At 48.3% G+C, this 18,256-nt stretch overlaps 1 protein-coding gene across 1 annotated transcript; it reads left to right on the forward strand.

Annotated features, from left to right (window-relative positions):
• Positions 1–566: 566 nt before the first annotated feature.
• On the forward strand, positions 567–16,556 carry DDX24 (DEAD-box helicase 24). Its single transcript, XM_083166218.1, has 9 exons — positions 567–855; positions 1,721–2,442; positions 3,597–4,064; positions 5,209–5,362; positions 8,040–8,555; positions 10,526–10,601; positions 12,999–13,187; positions 14,897–15,026; positions 16,263–16,556. Exons 2-9 carry the CDS (start codon positions 1,731–1,733, stop codon positions 16,493–16,495), a joined length of 2,478 nt encoding a protein of 825 aa, XP_083022344.1. The 5' UTR covers positions 567–855; positions 1,721–1,730; the 3' UTR covers positions 16,496–16,556.
• Positions 16,557–18,256: the final 1,700 nt, after the last annotated feature.

The raw sequence follows: 18,256 nt of genomic DNA on the forward strand, positions 1-18,256 counted from the left end.
AATAAATATAATGTGCAGCCCATAATATCTATTGACGCGATATGTGACCAGTAGATCCGCGCATCATGTCGGGGGACCCATTTGATGTGCATACAATCCGTCAATTTATCGCACAGATGCAATCGAAATCGAACAATTGTATATGATATCGCCCTAGCGTATGGGCAATATTAGCAGGATCAAGAATGTAAAATACATGCATTTTATGTCAGGCTTTAGACTCAGAGCACAGTGCCACCCAGAGGCCTGGGAAATACAAATAGCACCGCCACCTAGCAAAAAAATTATAGCAGCTAGATCCCCTTCACCGGGAGGACCTTTCCCACCATGCACTGGGTCCACGTCTACCTGGAAAGGGAATATAAACCTGTGGTGAGCGAGCGAAGCTCCAATATAAATATAAATACACCAATCTAAATTACAGACAAAATAATAAAAACCCGCTGTAAGGGCAAATAACAACTTCCGCCCTCACCTAAACGTTACATCCGGGTCCTTTCCGCGAACGGAGAATAGTCACTCACAACAACCAATATGGCAATATGAGGGGATGAGCCTGTCAGTGTGTGCAGTATGTACTGCGACAGTGCCAGTAATGTGACGGATTGTGTACACACAGAGGAGGCACAGCTGCTGGGATGCATGCACTGCTGTGCTGACACACTAGCTAGCTACTGAACCAGAAGGGATGTTGGTTGTCAATAAAGTTTTTTCTGTCCGTTGCTGATGATGTCACCAGAGTGATGGCGGCGTGCTTGTGAGTCACATGTGGACGGCTGAGCAGTGGATCTGGCAGATGTAAACCGGAGATCGTCCCTTATACTCTGTCCCTGAGCATAATCACTGGCGATACGTGTAAGGAGGACGGGAGGCATAGCATGACCAGGGAACGTCAGTCTGGTGTATGGGTGGGAGATGTACATTATGTCTCTCCATATATATATATATATATATATATATAGATATATATATATATATATATAGATATATAGATATATAGATATATATACACACACACACTATATATTGATTATGCATACTGTATAACTATATACTGTAACTCATATGTATAAATAATATCTAACAACATACCTTGCTAACTCTCTACCCTGTTACCCTGTGCTGAAGCGCCGTTCATTTGTGTGTGTAGTTCAGGTTTCTTGATGCCTCAGCTTCATATTGGACTACCACTCCTTTTATCCACCTGACATTGAGGCAGATGTATTAATCCTGGTGAAGAGATAAAGTGGAAGGTGATAACGCACCAGCCAATCAACTCCTGTCATTTTAAACATAGCTGGATGACTGGTGCGTTATCACCTTCTACTTTATCTCCTGGCTTAATACATCTACCCCAATGAGACATGTTGTCTGACAGCAGGTGGGGATGGGATGGGGCTTTGGTGTTGGTAATATGTGTAGAATTTGAAATTTGCTACATGACCTCAATATAAATGGTGCATTAGATGTGTGGAACAAGAGTAACAATTAAGCCTCCAAGTTCTGTGCTTAAAAAGGCTTGTGGTGTTGTACCAGTTCGTGGTCATAATATTTCTACATCTATCATTTGAAGTAGGTGTACATTTATTTTTATATATTAAACGATGATGTGTAGTGATCCTACCCAGTTTTAGCAGTATGTGCTTGTTAAAGTTATTACCCATATATTGGTGTACAGTAAATAATTATATTTGTTGTTATTTTATTTTACATTATATAGATCAGCAAAAATGAAATCACAAAAGGCTAAGAAGCCAGTAAAGCAACACTCAAATCTACTGAGTAAGGGTTTCAAAGTTACTGGAAAATGGAAACCAGTCTCGATGGACCCGAGTCTTTTTGCTGATGATAAAATGGATGAAGTCGTATGTTTTGAGGAACTCACGGATTATAAACTAGTGAAGACCTCTAAAGATTTTGAAGCAAAAGGGTTGAAAAGAAAACATGACCAGGACTTTGAACAGGAGGACGAGGAGGGGAAGAATGGTAGAAGGAAAAAGAATAAAAAGCGTAAAAAAATCGAGGCCAAAAGAGTGAAGGAGGAATCTGAGGATGAGGAAATATTCCTTGGAGGTGAGGAAGAAGCAGAGGATTTCCCTAAAACCACAGAGGCCAAAAAGGAGGCAAAACCTGTAGAAAAAACCAGTAGTCAGAAAAAGCGGAAGAAAAGAAAACGTAAGTCAAAGAGGAAACCAATGGAATCTGAAGACAAAGCTGCTGTGGTCAAACCCTTGAAGAGAACCAAGAACTGGGCCGCCAGTTCCATGACTGGCACAGTGGGTAAGAACACTGATGTTGCTGCCTGGAAAAACCTGTGTGTTCCACAGCCAGTTTTAGAGGCTCTCAGCTACTTGGGGTTCTCCGCTCCGACCCCAATACAGGCACTGGCGCTGCCTTCCGCAATCCGGGACAAAATGGATATCTTAGGAGCCGCTGAAACAGGTGAGCGTGAAATGTTTTCCAGATTCTCATCTACTCAAATTCATGTGAAACATTTCTGTTCAAAAAGTACAGAGCCCCAAATTGTAATGAAAGAGTTTTGTTTGTCATAATGCGGTTACTTTAGCTGATGAGCAGTTATAGGTAGACGCACACGTCTTGTTCTCTCTGCTTTTATTCCACGGTCATTTTAATTGTGGGAAGAAGGTTTCATCTGGTGGAAGATTTTTGCTATAGCTGCAGATTATGTTCTCTAGAGTAGTGTTCCTTCTAGGAACTGTGCAGGGCAGGGCGTTGCTGCACAGGGCAGCATAAGGGGGCCGTGACGGCACAAAAAGGGGCGGGCCCGGCCCCACAGAAGTCTCTGCAATGCCGGGGAAGTGACGGGCATTGCCATCTACGGCGGCGCTGGGCTTCTCCGGGCACACCGGCGGGGACAGGCAGCAGGCTCTTTTAGTGGGGCGCTGCTAAAACAGCCTAGCGGACTAGAGTAACTCCCCGTACACACTGGCCGATTCAGGCCACCACCATTATTGGCAGCTATGGAACCAGCCGGGTGACAGCATTGGCATGGGGGGGGGTGATTAGCATGGGCATTCTGCAGTATGACCATCATTAACGATGTGTTCGGTTGCCTGTAGAGACGACGGGGGTCATTAAGGGCCCATGGGCTTGCACATTGTTTGGTGGGCAAAGCTTGCACACTGGGTGAGATTTGATATCGCTCAGAAGGGCTAAATAAGCATAATCAGTCATTATATCGCCCAGGGTGTACTCTGTGGATTACAATTCAATTCATCAAGCAACACAAATGCTTTACATTACGTTATAAAAATTTGTCACCTATTCCCCTTTCACATTGCGATACTGTGTCTAACCCGTGTCCAGCGCTTTCACGTTAAACCCTTCTTATAACCCGGGTGGAATTTGCATGGTTGGTCGTCCTGGATTATAAGGTTTGGTGCTTTTCACACTGCACCTCAAACCTGGTCTGTACATCACCAGCCCGGCAATAACCCGGTTCCGAGACGTGATATGACGGGGGTATTCTAGGTATATGGTCCTATGTGCCAAACGATGAATGAGTTTTGCTGAACATTTATGGGCAAATAATGTAACTTGAAATCTGCTTAGAACACATTTTTTTGTCACTTTAGGAAGTGGAAAAACTCTGGCCTTTGCCATTCCTATGATTCACTCCATACTGGAATGGAGGAAATCTCAAGAAAGTGAGGTCTCAGACGAAGAGGAGAACTCTGAGGACAAGATTCTGGAAAAGGAAGATGCTGTGGATGAGGAAGATGCTGTGGAAGTGGAGGAGAGCACGATTCAGAATATTAAGGAGGAGGAGGGCATTAGTGATGTTCATTATCCACTCCTTCCTCATAATTATAAGGTGGAAAGTGGTGAGGAGGAGGAAGGTGGTGATGGTGATGATCATGAGGAGGAGGAGGATTCTGCTACCGTGGGCTCCGAGACGGTTGTAGACATAAAATTTGATGCCACTCCTGGAAGTGCCCCCCAGTGGGACAGAAATAGGCCTCTCCTCGGTCTTGTGGTCACCCCCACTAGAGAGCTGGCCGTGCAGGTCAAACACCATATAGACGCCGTGGCCAAATTTACAGGTGAGTTTTCAGTATTCTGTTGGTGTAGTGGAACTGTGTCAGGTCTTCTCCATGCTGTAGGCATATAGGCCCTTATTCTGGTTCACTCGCAAAGGCAAATTCCTTCTCAAATAGACAAAACCATGTGCACTGCAGGTGGGGCAGATGTAACGTGTGCAGAGAGTTAGATTTGGGTGGGGTATTACTTCAAAGTGAGATCTATATTGCAGTATAACAATAAAGCAGTCAATATTTTCCCTGCACAGAAACAAAATAACTCACCCAAATCTAACTCCCTCTGCATTTGTTACATCTGCCCCAGGGGGGACATTTATCAAATCTTGGAGACAGAAATTGTGAACAAGTTACTTACAACAACCATACTTTATCTCTCTGTTAAAAGCCCATCAGAATGACAAATTCTGCAATGTACTTTCACTTTGAGCTGTGACAGTTTTTAGCCCAGAAACCCTCCACCCCACCCCCAGTCCCTATGTGCTCCTACCTTCAATCTCTGTCTTCACAGCTCCCTCTGTCCATATCCAGCAAGTTTGAAACAGATCAGTGTCCCTGCAAAAATTGCTTTTACTTTCCGCTTTGACATCTTGAAGCACACAAAGGAGTAATTTAGAGTGGGCTCTAAATGTCAGTAGCAGTACTTCACCTCATAGAGGTGAGGAGTAGTTAGCCTTTTATATATATACACACACACACACACACACACACACACACTTGAAGAACAGGAATAGTAACAAAATAGCTGTAATGGTGTGTACACACGGTCAGATGCCGTGCTATGTGAGTCCTGATGCGATCAGATCGCATCGGGACTCGCATCGCACGGCATGCAGTCAGTGGCACAATTTGGACTATATAGTCTTGCCTGCACTCTCTATCTGACTGCCGATGTTCACTCACACGGGAGCGCACATCGGCAGCGCATCAGGATCGCAAGCCCTCAAAAAGCATGCGATATGGCTTCCGATGTTCACTATATCGCCAACATCGGAAGCCATATCGCCCCGTGTGTACACACTATATAAGCCTAAATCTTATTGTATCTAACGATACCTCTGGTGCGAGATGACCAAGACCAGTTAGAAGTATATTTCTGTACCATGGATCGAGTGTGTAATACGATTTCCCTCTTTGTTTATCATTCTAGGGATAAAAACTGCAACGGTGGTTGGTGGCATGGCGCTGCAAAAGCAGCATAGGGTGTTAAACCGAAGGCCGGAGATTGTCATAGCAACCCCAGGACGCTTGTGGGAGATGATCAGAGAGAGACACCCGCATCTGTCTAACTTCCGGAAGCTCAGGTGAGGCAGCTGTCATTGGAAGATCACAAATGGCTGGGCTGTGGTATAACTCTCAGGCAATGTCTAGTTCAGCATGCATAATGTTGACACGTAAAAGGTCGACATGCGCTTTTCACGTGTTTTTTTTTTGTTTGTTTGTTATTTTATGTGTCAATGTCGAGTACAATTAGTGTACCAAGTCCCCTCGCACTTTACCATTTCCAATCGGAGTCCCCCTGGATGGTAAAAAAAAAAAAAAAACTAAATCTAGAAAAACGCATGTCGATTTTTTTTTTTTTTTAATATGTGTCTATCTGTTGATTGTTGACATTATCTGTAAGTCGTCCAGATACCAAATGGCTGCACCTCTGTAGAACAAGACATACTCTCTGTGCTCCCCGACCACCCCTCTACTGGCTCTATAGACCAGAGGGGCACGCAGGAGTGGTGCATACAGAGGGGCACGCAGGAGTGGTGCATACAGAGGGGCACGCAGGAGTGGTGCATACAGAGGGGCACGCAGGGGTGGTGCATACAGAGGGGCACGCAGGAGTGGTGCATACAGAGGGGCACGCAGGAGTGGTGCATACAGAGGGGCACGCAGGAGTGGTGCATACAGAGGGGCACGCAGGGGTGGTGCATACAGAGGGGCACGCAGGAGTGGTGCATACAGAGGGGCACGCAGGAGTGGTGCATACAGAGGGGCACGCAGGAGTGGTGCATACAGAGGGGCACGCAGGAGTGGTGCATACAGAGGGGCACGCAGGGGTGGTGCATACAGAGGGGCACGCAGGGGTGGTGCATACAGAGGGGCACGCAGGGGTGGTGCATACAGAGGGGCACGCAGGAGTGGTGCATACAGAGGGGCACGCAGGAGTGGTGCATACAGAGGGGCACGCAGGAGTGGTGCATACAGAGGGGCACGCAGGAGTGGTGCATACAGAGGGGCACGCAGGGGTGGTGCATACAGAGGGGCACGCAGGAGTGGTGCATACAGAGGGGCACGCAGGGGTGGTGCATACAGAGGGGCACGCAGGAGTGGTGCATACAGAGGGGCACGCAGGAGTGGTGCATACAGAGGGGCACGCAGGAGTGGTGCATACAGAGGGGCACGCAGGAGTGGTGCATACAGAGGGGCACGCAGGAGTGGTGCATACAGAGGGGCACGCAGGAGTGGTGCATACAGAGGGGCACGCAGGAGTGGTGCATACAGAGGGGCACGCAGGAGTGGTGCATACAGAGGGGCACGCAGGGGTGGTGCATACAGAGGGGCCCGCAGGAGTGGTGCATACAGAGGGGCCCGCAGGAGTGGTGCATACAGAGGGGCCCGCAGGAGTGGTGCATACAGAGGGGCCCGCAGGAGTGGTGCATACAGAGGGGCCCGCAGGAGTGGTGCATACAGAGGGGCCCGCAGGAGTGGTGCATACAGAGGGGCCCGCAGGAGTGGTGCATACAGAGGGGCCCGCAGGAGTGGTGCATACAGAGGGGCCCGCAGGAGTGGTGCATACAGAGGGGCCCGCAGGAGTGGTGCATACAGAGGGGCCCGCAGGAGTGGTGCATACAGAGGGGCACGCAGGAGTGGTGCATACTTGTGGAGTCATGTGATGGTATAATAGCAGCAGCCCGCACAGCAGGCCAATGCGGCAGTAAGAAGGAGCGGTCAGCGAAGGTGGACGAGAGGGGGCTGAGGGATGAGACTTGCACCACAGGGATAATGGTAAAGGGGGCAGCATTTTTGAAGAGGGGAAATATGAAATGGAAAAATTTTACATTGACCGAGGCCCTTTATCGAGTAGTTATTAAGCTGTTATAAAAGTATATAAATGTGATTTTTTTTATTACCAGGTTCTGCATTTATTAAAAAAACAAGATAGAAAAGAGTAAATACAGGATTAGAGTCCCTTAACCATTTGAGTGCCAGCTGTGATTGATGTGCAAAATATCCGCTAAAAATGCCAGTGTGTCTCCTTTTTTTTTATTGGGGGGGGGGGGGGTGCAATATTTAACTAGTGATCCTTTTAGGATCAGGGTAGGGCTGGGTACAGGGCAGTATAAGGAAGGCTGGCCGGGCCCACTAACATCACTGTTTGGGGGAGGGCCCACCGACGACCCTGCGGGGGGGGGGGGCAGGCCGGGCCAGGAGACGTCAGAGGGGGTGCAGCCAGTCAACATCGGGCGCGATGGTAGTTCGGGAAGCAGGTCTGGCATCTACAGCAGTGCTGGGCATCCACCAATTGGCGGGGTCAGACGGCAGGCTGTTCTAGCAGGGCGCTGCTAGAGGGGCAGGGCACATTTTGTCCTAATCTGGCAGGGCATGGCGTCCTGCTAAAACAGCCTAGAGTGAACACGAATTTAACTAAACTTCAAATAAGTGACATGTCTGTATTTATATTTATTTATACTAGAAGGACAGTCGCTGTGAGCGGCGCTGGCATTTTTAGCGGATATTTTAAAGATCACTCACAGCAACATTGGTACACGGTATTAAATGTAGGCACACAAAACTACTGTGGCTCTAGGGCTTACAGACAGTCACAGCTTGTGGGACAATACTCAGAACCATCCAGCTACAGTCAGGACAGTCCTGCCAATCGGAAACGCTGTGATTTAGGTTTTCCATCTTATTTTATTGCGCAGATTAAAGTTACATAGTCATCCGATGTCACTAATATGTTACCTCTCTGTCTTGGTGGAACAGGTGTCTGGTGATTGATGAAGCGGACAGGATGGTGGAGAAGGGGCACTATGCTGAGCTGACACAGTTACTGGAGATGCTGAACGATACCTACTATAATCCCAAACGACAGACCTTTGTGTTCTCCGCCACCCTGACCCTTATCCACCAGGCCCCCACCCGGCTGCTGCAGAAGAAGACCTTCAAGAAAATGGACAAAGAGGGCAAGCTGGGAAACCTCATGGACAAGATTGGCTTGAAGGGCAAGCCGAAAGTGATCGACCTGACCAGGACACAGGCCACTGTGGAGACGCTGACCGAGACCAGAATCCATTGCACCAGTGACGAGAAGGACTTCTACCTCTACTACTTCCTGCTCCAGTACTCTGGGAGGACCATGGTGTTTGCTAACAGCATTGACTGCATTAAGAGGCTGACCTCGCTCCTCACCATCCTGGGCTGTAACCCGCTCCCTCTGCACGCTAACATGCACCAAAAACAGAGGTTAAAAAACCTGGAGCGATTCGCTGACAGAGAGAGGTAAAGTTGCTGTTTCTTTGCTGGTGGGGAGGCCAGATAGAAGATAAAGTGTCTAAGCTACTTGAGTCTGTTGTCTACATCCGCCTCACTCCCTCCTCTTATGCTGTTCTCTGCTACAGTAACTGCAATGTGGCTATTCTCCGCTCCACGGACCCCGCCCCAGCCATTGTTGCCAATAACTTTCTCACTGCTAAATCTAAAGGTCCATACACACTGGGCGACTATGCCCAGCGTGTATGGACAGCGATTATGCCAATCATCGATGCAGGGAAAGCCGCTCAATGCATACACACTGAGCGGCTTTCCCCCTGCCCGGCGCTGTCAGCGGGGAGAGGACGGCGTTGCATCGCGCAGAGCTATGCAAAGCCGTCCTGAATGCCGCTCATCATCTGCTGGTATAACCAACAGATGAGCGGCTTTCCCGGCGATGATGCGGGAGCGCGCAGCAGCGCTCACCACTCATGGCCGGAGCATACACAGTGCGCGCCTTTGAGTTGAAAGCCGCTCAAACTGGGTGTTTTGAGCGACTTTCAGCTCAAAGTCGCCCAGTGTGTATGGGCCCTTAGAATAATCACTCCTAGTGTTCAGTCTAGGCTGTTCTAGGAGGGAACCGAGCCCTGCCCGATTTTTTTTTTTTTTTGGTCCCCGGCCACCGCATGCATAGATGCCATGCACACGGTTGACCAGAAAGCTTGGGGGAAGCCCAGCACCTCTGTATGGCCGCTAAGCTAAAACTGCCCTGCCGCCATCCTATAGGCATCACTATTGTCCTACACAACACACGGCAGCCTTGACCACCCTCTCTTCCAGCTTCCCTCCTCGCCTCCATTCTACTGGGGTCTGCTACATGTCTCCCTCTGCACTCACCCCTGAGCTCTCATCAGCTCCTTGCTTACATTACCAAGTGCTATTTGCCTCTTACCTCTTCCCTCCCCTATCTGTTCTTGCCATCACTTCACCTCCTCAAACATAACATCTGTAGAACCGATCCCCTCCAAGGTCCTCTCTCCCCGCCCCATTACCTCTCTCTCTCTGTGCTGCCTTAGTTAGTGTCTTCCTGGACTCTGCCATCGCCTCCAGTTCTCATGTTCTGAGAAAAATTCATGTTTTATGGCGAGTTTGTGCTATTTTCGCGTTGGAAGGAGCATTTTGCTCTCCAAAAGTGAACCACCCTATTCAATGTGATATTTTCGCCGTGTCTCTCCGTGTAGCAATTCTCCATCTTTTCATGGAGAACTGGAATATGAACTTTTAAACTAAAAGGGTTTTTTTTTTTTTTTTGGTGTCAAAAAATCAGGATTTTTTTTCTGTGAAGGGGCATGTTATTTTTATTCATGTGCTTATAGCACATGAATATATATTGAATCAAAAAAATATATTTTTTTACATTTTTTAATTTTTTTTTACACAGAGCAGCCAGCAGGGGGCCGGAGCTCTCGAGCCGCTCATTAGATATTCATATATTCACTGCACCCGATCATTACATATGCACGATCGGGTGCAGTGAATACTGGGTCCCCCGCTGGCTATAAGGGGGGCAGCTTGTACTGCCTGGGTCCCGGGGAGCCCTCCTCCCCTCCACATATGTTCTGGGGCAGCCGCTCGTCTGCTGCAGGGGTTAAGACTCGCCGCGAGTGGCGGCAAGTCTTAACCACATTGAATAGTGGGAGCAGGAGTGGCAGCGAGCCCTCCGGAACAGGGCGAGTGCATGGCGAGAGAAAAAATCTCTCGCCATGCACGGAGAATTTTTCTCATTGAATACTGCCCTAAGTACGGGCAGTTTCACCTCTCTGATCTTTCTAGCATCAGGTCAGCTTTCAGGGAAGTAGACAGGTATCTGGAGAACAGTTTATATTATTATATTACTATATCGGTAGCCGTTGGTAAATGTGTAAATGATACATAGGAGGTTCCGATCTCGCTGGATGTGTGAGCGATAAGCTGACATCTCTGCTTTGATGTTCCCACAGCTGTATCCTCCTCACCACCGACGTTGCTGCCCGCGGCTTGGACATCCCCAACATCCAGCACGTTCTCCATTACCAGGTACAGATGGCCTTTCCACAGCTGTAAAGTAGGAACTACCTTCACTAGCATTTGTGTGGTGTCTACTAAAAATGTTCTTATTGACCCTTTAGGAACCAGAAAAACTGGTTTCCTGTAACCAAAACAATTTGAATATAAGAGGGTGTGATTGTACCCTTCACCTGGGCAGTGGTTCCCAGGGCGGGGCACGAGGGGCCATGAACAGACACATAGTGGAACAATAATGTGCACTGATCCGTCTTAACTCCAAATTAATATCATGACATCACAAAGGGGGGGACTCAGTCACCGCCGTGACCTAAATACTAAGGTCCTGGTGCTGGTTATGGATGCCCAGTGCAGCTCTGTGGTACCAGTTCCAACTATTGGTATGAGAGGAGACAGTGGGTGGTTGGGTGCTGTAACACCTGACTATGAAACATTCACTCACGTAGCGATTATTCCGGCACTCTGCACCTTTCCAAACCTGTGCAGTTCCTCTTTCCTTCCTTGGATGGGGTTGTCTGCTTTGGTGTTTCTTGCACAGTCTGGTCTGTATCGTTCTATATAGACCAGACACTGCTAGAAGCAGACAGCGACACCACGGGCAGGAGAGGGACTTCATGGGTTTTGAAAGGTGCAGGCTGCTGGGATGAACTCTGTTAATGAGGATTCTTGATCATAAATTGGTAATAAGCTCACATACTGGGGCAGATGTATTAAGCCTTAACAAGAGATAAATGCAAGGGTGATGAGGAGAGATAAAGTCCAGCCAATCAGCTCCTTGCTGACTTTTTTTCAAACACCGGCTGTGACATGGCAGTTAGCAGCTGATTGGCTGGGCGTTTATCTCTCCTTATCACCCATGCATTTATCTCTTGTTAAGGCTTAATACATCTGCCCCAATGTCCCCAATATGAGAGAAGTCTGTACATACCCTGATAGGACCGCACAGCCCTTTCATCAGGCAGTCCTGCCAATGGGTTCTGCAGAGACAGAATAAACAGATTGTGGTTCATTTGCCCAAGTGTCAGCACTGCTTGTGGTAGAACCTGGACATTCATAGCTAGTGACCCATAGGGGATGTGATAGTGCCCTGCTGTATAATGGCTCTGCAGTACAGCCTTGCGCTCTATACGGAACAGTTTGTCCCTTTGTTCTCCTGCTGCACTCATACTATGGCCCTTATTCAGATCTGATCGCAGTACAAATTTGTTCTCAAAATGGACAAAACCATATGCACTGCAGGTGGGGCAGATGTAACATGTGCAGAGAGAGTTAAATTTGGGTGGGGTGTGTTGAAACTGAAATCTAAATAGCAGTGTAAAAATAACGCAGCCAGTATTTACCCTGCACAGAAAAAAATACCTCACACAAATCTCTATACAGGTAACATCTGCTCCACCTGCAGTGCAGCATGGTTTTGCCCATTTTGAGAACAAATTTGCACTGCGATCAGATCTGAATAAGGGCCTTGGTCACGTTGGCCCTTATTCTGATCGGTGCGGCCGGATCCGAATATGCGGCCAGCACCATGCGTCCTAAACCCCTCCTTCCATACGGATCGCCAACTCAGTCCGTACGCGGTAAGAAGCTGTCCGAACGGACCGCACGTGTATTTCTCACGAATACACCTCCTCCATCTCAGGGAACCTCCCCCATCATTCGATGGTCGCAGAACATCGAATGCAGGACCGAGTGGTCCGCCAGCTCCCGCAACCTCAGACCACACGGGCATTTCTCCGTGCAAAAGCAGGGATCTGGGCGGGCAGCTGACATCCGGCAATGTCATGTGTCCGCCCCCTACACGTGCGTCAAGGCCGCATTATCATACGTACGTCCAGCGTTTGCATAGGAACGCCCATGAAACGCGGGGTGTAAACATATGGTAATGAGCCCAAACAGGCCTTCACGCCCCTCTCCACCCCCTGTTCGGAGTGTTCACATTTCATGCGGGATTTGGCCGTACGCCCCGCTCGCACATGCGCAGAGACGCCTCTGCACATGCGCAGACACAAAACATCGGCGGCACGAACGCACGCGGATATTACCGCACCAACCAGAATAAGGGCCATTGTCACCACTAGGTCCCCTCTATTAAATGCAAAGAAAGGAGGTAATAGTAATTCAACTAGGGTGCCACATGTTACAGCATTCTGCAGAAAGCCCCATTATATCAAGATGACGGTTTAGATCCTCTGGGGATTGATTTCTCATCACTCAATGGTCTGATTGTGACCCTCGATCGATTGTAGATCTCATTTCTTCACACCCTTTCCAATCCACCTATTCATCAGTAACCTGCATTAGCCCTGTACTGCGTCTTATTAATGGCAGCGTGACTGTACAGCGTACATCTGGTTGCTACATTGGTTCTATATACATGGTGAAGAAATATTGTATTTACTTCTGACACAGGTCCCCAGAACATCTGAAACCTATGTCCACCGCAGCGGCAGAACAGCGCGAGCCTCTAGCGACGGCCTCAGCTTGCTTCTGATTGGACCAGATGACATAGTTAATTATAAGAAAATCTTCAGGACCCTGGAAAAGAATGAGGAGCTGCAGATTTTCCCAGTGGAGCCAAAGTGCATGACTGGCATTAAGGTATAGACGGGGCAATGTACGCCTAGTGCTGAGGGAATGGGGACTGGCATTACTGTATAGTCTGTGCAATGTACGCCTAGGCCTGAGGGGACGGGGACTGGTATTACTGTATAGTCTGTGCAATGTACGCCTAGGCCTGAGGGGACGGGGACTGGCATTACTGTATAGTCTGTGCAATGTACGCCTAGGCCTGAGGGGACGGGGACTGGCATTACTGTATAGTCTGTGCAATGTACGCCTAGGCCTGAGGGGATGAGGACTGCCATTAATGTATAGACTGTACAATGTACGCCTAGGCCTGAGGGGACGGGGACTGGTATTAATGTATAGACTGTACAATGTACACCTAGGCCTGAGGGGACGGGGACTGGTATTAATGTATAGACTGTACAATGTACACCTAGGCCTGAGGGGACGGGGACTGGTATTAATGTATACACTGTACAATGTACGCCTAGGCCTGAGGGGATGGGGACTGGCATTAATGTATAAGACTGTACAATGTATGCCTAGGCCTGAGGGGACAGGGACTGGCCTTAATGTATACACTGTGCAATGTACACCTAGGCCTGAGGGGACGGGGACTGGCATTAAGGTATAGACTGTACAATGTACGCCTAGGCCTGAGGGGACGGGTACTGGCATTAATGTATAGACTGTACAATGTACGCCTAGGCCTGAGGGGACGGGGACTGGTATTAATGTATACACTGTGCAATGTACGCCTAGGCCTGAGGGGACGGGGACTGGTATTACTGTATACACTGTACAATGTACGCCTAGGCCTGAGGGGACGGGGACTGGCATTAATGTATAGACTGTACAATGTACGCCTAGGCCTGAGGGGACGGGGACTGGCAGTAATGTATAGACTGCACAATGTATGCCTAGGCCTGAGGGGACGGGGACTGGCATTAATGTATAGACTGTGCAATGTACGCCTAGGCCTGAGGGGACGGGGACTGGCATTACTGTATAGACTGTACAATGTACGCCTAGGCCTGAGGGGACTGGCATTAATGTATACACTGTACAGTGTACGCCTAGGCCTGAGGGGACGGGGACTGGCAGTAATGTATAGACTGTACAATGTACACCTAGGCCTGAGGGGACGGGGACTGGCATTAATGTATAGACTGTACAATGTACGCCTAGGCCTGAGGGGACGGGGACTGGCATTAATGTATAGACTGTACAATGTACGCCTAGGCCTGAGGGAACGGGGACTGGCATTAATGTATACACTGTGCAATGTACGCCTAGGCCTGAGGGGACGGGGAATGGCATCAATGTATAGACGGTGCAATGTACGCCTAGGCCTGAGGGGACGGGGACTGGCATTACTGTATAGACTGTACAATGTACGCCTAGGCCTGAGGGGACGGGGACTGGCATTACTGTATAGACTGTACAATGTATGCCTAGGCCTGAGGGGACGGGGACTGGCATTACTGTATAGACTGTAAAATGTACGCCTAGGCCTGAGGGGACGGAGACTGGCAGTAATGTATAGACGGTGCAATGTACGCCTAGGCCTAAGGGGACAGGGACTGGCATTAATGTATAGACGGTGCAATGTATGCCTAGGCCTGAGGGGACGGGGACTGGCATTAATGTATAGGCTGTGCAATGTACACCTAGGCCTGAGGGGATGGGGACTGTACCTAGGTATGCTGTAGTACATATTGTAATGACTGATCTGTCACCAGGAACGGGTCAATCTGGCCAGAGCGATTGAGAAGATGGAATATTTCAATAGTAAAGCAAAGCAGCAGAATTCCTGGATCCAGCAGGCCGCTGAGGCCCTTGAAATGGATTTGGATGATGATGATTTAATAGGTAAAATATCATCTGCTTTTTATGTAACAAATCCCTGTACCCGATCTTCCCTTGTGTCAGCCTAAATCTGGGTACACACCGATGTATTCGAAGCCCATTGCTGTGTGTGAGTTCCCCCAATATGTCTGTGAATGAGGTTGTATCAAGATGCCTGTGGGCGAGTGTGTACCCCGATACATCATTCACAGACCTTGGTGTTGGCTTTGCAGCACAGCCAATGGCCAGTATACCTTCAGATGGTGTTCATTCTGGCACTCTGCGCCTTCCAAACCCCTGGAGTTCCTCTTTACTGCCTGGGGTATCGCTCTCTGCTGTGCAGCTTCTAGCACACACTGCTCTGTATCTCAGTGCTGAGTTGCAGACTGGTCTGTGCTAGAAGCCACACAGCAGGCCGAAAAAGAGGAAGTGCATGGGTTTTGAAAGGTGCAGGTTGCTCGAATGAACACTGTTCAGAAATATCAATGTTATCTGGCTGTGTGTACAGACACAACACATACAGAAAATATCCAGACGGGGACTGAAGGGATTAGCCAGACACTAGGCTGTTAAGAGCAGTCTGTGTATACAGGATAATGTAATATATAATCTGCTGGTACTAATAGTCTTCTACACGATGTGCCAATATCACCCGCAGACCGTCTATTGTTACTAGTACTGTGGCCTTTCACCACTGGCGATCATGAGATTGATCCTCAACCAAGGTCACATGTGTGGGGTTTGTATGTGTTCGCCATATTTGAATTTAGAATAACGTTCCCTTGTGTTGCACCAGATGGAGTCTGCTATTTGCTTACTGGAGACACATTTTATGGGTGGTGGGAGGGTACTGACGTGGCCATGGGTGGCTGCCCCTATGGTCCATTCCTCTTATTCAGAGAGGTAGGTGGTCTCCGTTTTGGCCCCTTTACTTTGCATTAGACCTGGTGATTGTAGACCCATAGGGTTTATGGTGATCAGTGTGGTGGCTTTGGATGATGACTCCTTTACGGTGTCATTGGATCCTGCTAAAACTACTGAATGATCCATTTCATTGGGCAGTGATGACAAAGTTACTGCTTGGATAAAAATATACATTGGGGACATAGTGACTTGGCTGCAATGTTTTCTGAGCAAACTTGTATAAGGATTTGAGGTCTGAACGAGTGACAATCCATAAAATATGCAGAGTGTGAGCGTTCCAGCTATCTATGACATCACACCTACATGATCCAATAATAACATTCTGCTGGTTCCTAGGGGGGAAACCAAGTGAGCAGGAGACCAGCCTGAAGCAGAAGGAGCTGAAACTGATGAAGAAGCAGCTGAAAAGACTCTTGGCTCAGCCCATATTCAAGAACATCATGAAAACCAAATACCCAACCCAGAGCGGCCGGCTGTCACTCCCCAGCCTCCCGATCAGCAAGGCCGAGACCGCCCTCCACACCCTCTCCAGCCAGACGTCCAAGAAGAAGAAACCGCACCGACCCTGATTCAGAGCATTTTATTGTGAGATTATATTGCAAATACAAAGACGTGAATTTTCTTTTATAACAAAGCCTGGTCTTTTACAATTCATCTGGACAATCTCACTTATCTCGTACAATCCCAGCGCACACAGCTTAGAGGAAATGGGCCAGAAGCCGTCCAGTCTAACACAATAACGCTGATCATACACTATACAATTATCTGGCTGAGCGGCCCAATATCGGCGGATTGCACAGATAATTGTACAGTGTATTTGCGCAACTAATCCATAATAACAATCGGTCATATGTGATTAATAGTCCAGCGTGTCTGCCCGATGCGATGTTTGGAAGTGTCACGTCTGCCGGATCAGACCGTGTACCCCCTGCTACGGCTCTGCCTTCACTGAGGAGTAACAGGGAAATGTCTCCTTACCAGGGCAAGAGCAGAGATAGATAAGACAAGGAGAAAGATGTCCTGTGTCGGTGCACCAAAAATGGATAGAAAATAAAATCTAACTTTTATTAATACATTTTAAGAACTGCGAGATAAAAAACAAAATACAATGACAGACAAGGGTGGGGTAGAACACTCTTAAAACTAAGGTGGCAGGCAGACTAATGTAGTATAGTATGATTTGTGTACTGTATTAGTCGAGAACCATGTGCTGGTGGTCCGTACAGGGAATAACCTGTGCGGGCCACTTACTGGTATCTTGGCACCGGAGGGTTAAATAACCTCTTTATTGTGTGCTCAAAACCAGTATAAATGCTAGCCTTGGAGACAGTGGAATGCAATGCCACGGTTAATGGAGGTTAGGTCACAATTAACTCCGTGACCACCGTCCCTGATAACCGGGTACCTCTTATGAGTGCACACTAACAGATTGCACTTGTTGCTCCCATATGGCTATAATTTTGCCTAAATATGGAGTCTCTGTGCTTGGTCTGGTGTGCCTCCGAGTGAGTCCACTGTGCCAGTCCTATGGAGTCGCCTCCAGGGGGACCTGGCTATCTCGGCTAGTCCTATGGAGTCGCCTCCAAATGGACCTAGCTAATAGCAATATAAAGCCCTTATAAGGGCTGGAGCGATAACGCACAGGTTCAAAGTTATTTCAACATTAAATATGAAAATAAACAAAACTACAATAGTCTGCCCGCGCACCGCTAGCCGGCACGCGCTTCGCAGATTTCAGCTTCCTCAGGGCCAACCTGCCTGAGTGAATGCAAGGGTTTAAATACCATATGAGTAGTCTCAGACACACGTCGCTGGGTAACCAGGGCAACAGCCACAACAACATGGCGGAATGTCAGAGAAACGCCCGGTTTTAAGCACAGTCATAGCGGTAACCATAACAACACACTGCTACATTTGAACAGTTGGGACACCGTACAGGGGCTGGTCAGCCATTATGCTGCATGATAGGGTGTATATTTTGCCGCCAAATTTCCCGGGGGCTTGTCCGAATGGCACTCTGTGATTGGAGCATATTACTACTCATATGGTATTTAAACCCTTGCATTCACTCAGGCAGGTTGGCCCTGAGGAAGCTGAAATCTGCGAAGCGCGTGCCGGCTAGCGGTGCGCGGGCAGACTATTGTAGTTTTGTTTATTTTCATATTTAATGTTGAAATAACTTTGAACCTGTGCGTTATCGCTCCAGCCCTTATAAGGGCTTTATATTGCTATTAGCTAGGTCCATTTGGAGGCGACTCCATAGGACTAGCCGAGATAGCCAGGTCCCCCTGGAGGCGACTCCATAGGACTGGCACAGTGGACTCACTCGG

Source organism: Crinia signifera, chromosome 12 (assembly GCF_055691185.1).
Source record: "Crinia signifera chromosome 12, ASM5569118v1, whole genome shotgun sequence".
Taxonomy (NCBI): domain Eukaryota; kingdom Metazoa; phylum Chordata; class Amphibia; order Anura; family Myobatrachidae; genus Crinia; species Crinia signifera.